The sequence below is a fragment of the Megalops cyprinoides genome, chromosome 4, assembly GCF_013368585.1.
Source record: "Megalops cyprinoides isolate fMegCyp1 chromosome 4, fMegCyp1.pri, whole genome shotgun sequence".
NCBI lineage: Eukaryota > Metazoa > Chordata > Actinopteri > Elopiformes > Megalopidae > Megalops > Megalops cyprinoides.
This window is the reverse complement of record NC_050586.1, coordinates 5448683-5455000: the sequence shown is the minus strand read 5'-3', so window position 1 is coordinate 5455000 and position 6318 is coordinate 5448683. Positions and strand designations below refer to the sequence as shown.

Sequence of the window (6318 nt, the reverse complement as noted above, 5' to 3'; positions counted from 1 at the left end):
CTACGGCGTCTCTCCTATTCCATTACATTGTATTATTGTCATTTAGCAGACCCTCTTACCCAGATCCACTTACATAACAGGTTACATTTACAGGTTACATGTTATCCTTTTATACGGCTGGATATTTTACTGAGGCAATTGTGGGTTAAGTACCTTGCCCAAGGGTACAGCAGCAGTGCTCCAGCAGGGAATTAAACCAGCAACTTTTTAGTTATGAGACATACTCCTTACCACCATGCTACGTTGCCGTTCTTATCCAGAGCAACTTACGTAGGTTACAGCTTATACATGTTATCCACTGACACAGCTGGATGTTCACTGAGGCAAGTGGGTTAAGTACCTTGGCCAAAGGTACAGCAGCAGTTCTCCCAATGCCTGGCTCTGTCGTTGATGGTGGTTCACTCCAGGTGCCTCTTACTGGTAAAGGTGGCCAAGGTAAACATGCTGCAGGTGTGCTGTTTTCTGTGTGGCTGAGCGAGCTTGACTGACATTCTTGTTCTTTCTCTCCTTAGCATTCCTATTTCACTGTGCCTGACTTACGAGAACTGCCCAGCATACCTGAGAACGTGAGTTCCTTCTTCACTCTGCTGTGGGGTATTGATTAAAAGTTAGAGAGTTGTGTAGATGCGCGCACACATACGCTCACACACATGCACACACACACACACACACACACACACACACACACACACACACACACACACACACGCACGCACGCAAGCCCCTCAGAGCATCAGAGGAGGCTGTCTGAATGGCTGAATGGGGAGGCCTTGCCCTCTCCTGACTTTGCACACAGGCTTGTCTGCCTAAAATAGGGGAAATTGCTTTCATAATTTGGCTTTCATTCTGTTGATGCTACAAGGAGAAATGTAAGAAGTCAGCAGAATCAATAACCGCCTCTTTATATCGAATCCCCGGCAGCACCATTAAACTGGCGGCTGCCTGGCGGAGCGGTGCGGCACACGTGTGTCGGTCTCGGCTGAAGGGTGCACTCGCCATAAATCTCTCATGCGCTGGGAGCAGGGCTACTTCCAGAGAGAGAGAGAGGTGCTCTTCACCTTCCTCTCTTCACTGACTGTGTGTTCCTGACATGAAAGGAAAAAAAGCTTCTTTGAACTGCAGTTATCAGTAACACACGTACAGACACACACACACGCGCGCACGCACAAAAGCACACATCATGTACGGTAGTTTATCTCAGGCCTCGTGATGTAGCAGCGTCTTACAACAGGAAAGAGAAGCCTTATGTTCTTGACCTCAGAGGGAATGGTGTACTCTTGTTCCACCGTAGGGGGCGCTGTTTTCTCTGATAGTACCTGCACCACTTGCTCCTCCCTACTTGGCAACTTCTTAGAGCAGATGTTAGAATTTAAATGAAAACACACATAATGCACTGGCATAGCAATCTGTCATTTTGTGACCTTGTTGCTTTTTTTTGCTCTTGTGAAAAGGTCTTTATTTTACCTGTCAAAGATCTCCTGCATTGTGAAAGCGCGTTTACATTTTACTGGTCATACGCGTCCTCGCTGCATTCACAACTGACTCCTGTCTTTCTTTTTCTCTTTGTCTCTTTGCAGAGAAACCTAACAGAGTATTTTGTAGCAGTAGATGTCAATAACATGCTCCATCTGTATGCTAGTATGCTTTATGAACGTCGCATCATCATCTGCTGTAGCAAATTAAGCACTGTAAGTAGAGCCTCCTGTCCTTCTCTCATCCCTGTCTTTGTGTCACAGAGAACCTGGTCGCAGGCTTGTCTCAGGGACCTGATTTGGTGTCTGATGATCAGTGCCCCGGGGTCACAGCTTCTGACTGGGTGATTGACGATCAGTAGACTGATCCACATCTTCTGATTGGATGGTTGGTTGTGAGCACTGTGATGCTCAGCTCTTGTTTGAGGACCATGTCCTTTTGCAAAAAAAAAAAAAATCATGATGGACGCAGGTTCTCTTTAGTCACACACGCAAGAGGTTTAAATATGAACTCCACTCCTTGTGGGTCACCCAAAATGAACTCCTTTTTATGTCCTTGACAAGTAAACGCTCTGCTTCCTTAAATGTGTCATTAGTCATCCAGAACATCCGGTCCAAAAGGGTAGCCGGTGCATTCATTTTTTTTTGTTTGAACAACGCTGTATTTCCTCTCCACATCTCAAAAAATTTTTTTTGTTTTCCACATCATTTTAGAGGGGGAATATACAGTATATTTATCCACCCTCCTCAAAGAGCTGTAGGTTTTTTTTAAAATCCAGATGGAGGCAAGAATGTTACTCAAGTCCCTGAGATTAAAGTGTGGGTTAGAAAGTGCTGCCTGCCTCTCTCTTTCAGTGCAAGGAAGGCGCATCTCAAGGTCTCTCTCTATGAGAAATATAATGGCAGAATCCCTGTCGATATTATCGAGATGCGGTGCATCAAACTAAAAAGCCCCCCGGTTTCTTTTAACCTGTTAATGTGTATTGATTTGTGCTCTCTGAGTAGAACCGTAAGTGGAGCGCGCTTCGGGGGCCGTTCTTTCAAACGCGCCGTCCTGACTCCGAAACACTTGAGAGTCTGAGTTTTTTGTCCGAGGGGGTAAGCTGAAAGTGGTGGGGGGGACGGAGGGGGGGTGGGGGGGGGGGCAGTGGTGGGGAGGTCGCCTTCCTATATTGAACTCCTCACAGTAGATGAAGGGCCTTCAGTGTGAGAACTGAAAAGGTTTTTGACGAGAATCTGGGCCACCGTGCACTTTAGAGGAACTCACCACCGCATCGGGGACGTAACGATCACAAGGAGGACCGCATCCCACATCGGTTCATCATTTTTTCTTTTTTTTTTCTTCTCATAAAAGATGCCCTCAAACATCATATGAGTGTGAGTGAGTGTATGGTTGCGTTCACTTACTCTCACCTGTTTTGAGGAAAGCCTGCCGTATTCGGCCATGTGTTACCAACTCAGGTGCCATTCTTGGGGTTACGGAGTCCCAGCGCCCAGCCCTGTCCCGCCTGGTCACCGATGCACCCGGGCCCTGCCCGCAAAGAGTGTCTCATGAGAAGCTGGAGGCCTGCTCGCCCCCTTACCCAGGCCTTGCATCAGGTCCTTCATTTCGAGCCTTCCCTGATTAATGCGTAGATCAGAGGTGACCAGACACGGCTATCTTTGTGGCCGTGTGAAAATTAAAAAACGCATTTGAGTCATCCTTGGAATTCCTCTGTGATCTCCTGCTTTGACATGGCCTGGAAGTTGGTTTCCTCCGAGGTCCAGCTGGAAGACGGAGGTTGAGCCTCTGGATGTGGAGCCTTTTTCACCACATTAAAACACATTTTCACAGCGTTCTCCCAAACCTCCAGCGAGTGGTGAATTTTGAGTGACTCAGAACAGATCACCCACATATTCCTTGCAAAAAGGAGACAGTCACTTTGATTTTGTTTTTTTTTTTCAGAGAGGACAAGATCACTGAATTTTTTGAACAAAGGAGAAGATCTTTTGTATTTTTTTTAAAGGAAGGAGAAGATCACTTTGATTTTTTGAGGGAAACAATCAGTTGATAGATAGAACTATATGAAAGGACTGATCTCTCTACACAGATTGCATTATAATACAGACGTGTGTGTTATTAAGGCACTGCTGAACCCTTGACACATTCACTCCACTGTGTTCATGATCGTCATCATTGCTAGGGTATCCATGTGGTGCGGCCTTTGTCCCTTGGAGCAAAGCACCGAGGTTGAGTCAGGTTGTGACCAGTGCTGGCACACTCTATTATATGAAAGAAAGGCTTCTGCAGTGATTCAAAAATAATTATAGCAGAGCCCTTGTGATAGTGAATGCAGTCACCTGCTGATTCAGTTTGGTTTCTGAGGCAAGGCTTTTTACTGGCCCCAGACCCTCACCACCACAAAAAGCGTGTCACTGACACATTTGAAAAAAGGCACCACATCCTCAAGAGCCAAGGAAGCGAACTGAGGGGATGAGGTTGATGTGTTCTTCATCCTGCGGTCAGCGCTGGCTCCAGAACAGGAAGCAGGGAAAGTTCTGCTGGACCTCCCCAGCAGGGCGCGCCCATCAAGCCGGGCCGCATCCCTCCTGGGCGATTTTTCTCGCAGGTTCCACCACCTTCCCCCCCGACCCGCCAGTCACGTCTCCGAGCCTCTGAGTCACGGTGACAGTGACCCGCGCGAAAAACTCTCGCGCGCGGGGGCGCCGGCTCATTTTCGAGTGTCACAGCCCCCCGCCGCCCCTGCCAGCCCCGCGTCAGATCCTTCTCATTAGAAACAGCTTGGCCTCGGAGCGGGCGGCGCTAATCGAACCGGGCCGCCATGAGGCGGGCAGTCCCCTGGTCGCACGCCGAGGTGCTAACACGGCCCCGCGAGCTCCGCCCCGCTCCGCTGCGGCCCTCTCGGCCAATCAGGAGCAAGGCACCGGACTGAGGAGCGGCAGCGCAGCCAGCCTGCTGCTCTCACAACAATATGAAATGCTCTATAAAAAAAAAACACTTCGGAAGATGACATTTTGGCTACAGTATGTTAATTGAGTTACAAAGAGTTGAGTTACTTATTACCGATACATATTTAATGTAAAGTAGGATTATATGATGTGGAGATTATTATTATTATTGTTTTATTTTTATTTTCTTTACCAAATGATTACACTGATTGTGATTGTAAGAATCCTTCCTTCCGTGAATAATTGCACCCCCCCCCCCAACCCTCGAATCTAGTCATGTTTATGGGTTTAGAATGAACTGTGAAAACCGTTTGAATATTTATGAAGATGAAAGACTGGAGGGTAGAATGTACACAGAGTGATATCCCGAGGAACCCCGCCAAGCGCGGGGCTGATCGGATCGTTTTCCTCGAACCTGTGGCCCTCGTTACGCGCTGCGTCTGGCGACGTGACTCACTCTGAACGCGTCTCTCTCCCGGACACCCAGCGCAGAAAGGGTTCATTTTATGTTTCACTCTGAAGGAATACTTAAAAAAAAAAAAGTGATTCATTCTGTGAGATTCTGCGGTGTGTCATGTCTAACCGAGGTGTCATGGCTCTGCTGTTTTTCCAGTTAACTGCCTGCATTCACGGCTCGGCGGCCATGTTGTACCCGATGTATTGGCAACATGTTTACATTCCTGTCCTCCCTCAGCATCTTATTGACTACTGCTGGTGAGTACTCTGTACACACACCTCCCTGCTGTTAACTCCTGTTCACCCGTGGCTGTCTGTCAGCAGCTTTTGTCTGTTTGTCTGCTCTACCTTCCTCCACAATTACATTCATTCATTTGGCAGACGCTTTTATCCAAAGTGACTTACAAGTGGGGTAGAGTGCAACACAAGCAAAAAAAACTTTAAGGAGTCAACAATATTAGAAGCACTGCATGACCAGGTTTCAGTGGTTGGCCAAGCTAGCTGGTAGACCTGTCGAGTGCATTAAACCATTCGTTAGATCTACCAGCTACCTTGTCTGGCCAACCAGTGAAACCTGGTCATGCAGTGCTTCTAATATTGGTGACTCCTTATGGTTTTTTTTGCATGTCGCTTTTTACGTTTTGTTGATGTGGATCCAACTCTTTGTTTAGAGACAGCTGGGGGGTTTTTATGTTTCATATGTCACATTGTACATTTGGTATTGCCCATGTTGAACTGGGGTACTGTCCATCTCATACTGAACAGATAATATGCCAGATGAAATATGGCTTACCTTTGTTTTGCTATTCCTAAAGCTAGCAAATCCAATCAGAATGTATTCCCCTCAATTCCCATTGGAGGATCTAGCTTTGGAGTTTGCTTATCAGTTCATGGATAATGTTTTTATTCAGTCAGTTCACATCTTTTGTAAAGATGTTTAAAAAATACTTTCAGAAGCTGGAACTGTCATATGCTTTTGTGTATGATCGACAAACAAAGTCGATTATTTCTCACTATCATTTACACTCAGTAATATTTCATTTGATAAGGATTGGCTAGATCATCACCAATGTCATGCTCCCTGCAATTAACATGGCTTCCCCGGTATATTGTTGAAAATGATTGTTGTTATGACCAGCTGAATATACTGTTTTGCCTAGCTGTAAAAATGAATTGTGTGAGTTGTGAGTATGTGCTGAGTTGTGGGTATGTGGGCAGCAGTGTGGCATCAGGATAAGGAGCAGGGTTCATAACCGGAAGCTTTCTGGTTTCATTTCTCACTGAGACGCTGCTATTGTAACCTTGGGCAAGGTACTTACTACCTCAGTAAATATCCAGCTGTATAAATGGATAAAATTGTAACCTGTGTAAGTCGCCCTGAGTAATAGTGTCTGCTAAATGATGATAGTGTAATGTAATGTAATGTGCTTCCCTGTACTGT

At 46.4% G+C, this 6318-nt stretch overlaps 1 protein-coding gene across 3 annotated transcripts in view; it reads left to right on the top strand.

Moving 5' to 3' along the window:
• The window catches only part of dennd1a (DENN/MADD domain containing 1A), a 132508-nt gene that overhangs the window by 74186 nt on the left and 52004 nt on the right, over positions 1 to 6318 (top strand). For all 3 annotated transcript variants that reach the window (XM_036526613.1, XM_036526611.1, XM_036526614.1), the window contains exons 8-10: positions 513 to 566; positions 1578 to 1688; positions 5035 to 5135. In XM_036526613.1, the coding sequence (XP_036382506.1) occupies positions 513 to 566; positions 1578 to 1688; positions 5035 to 5135 (266 nt within the window). The remainder of the gene's footprint in view (positions 1 to 512; positions 567 to 1577; positions 1689 to 5034; positions 5136 to 6318) is intronic.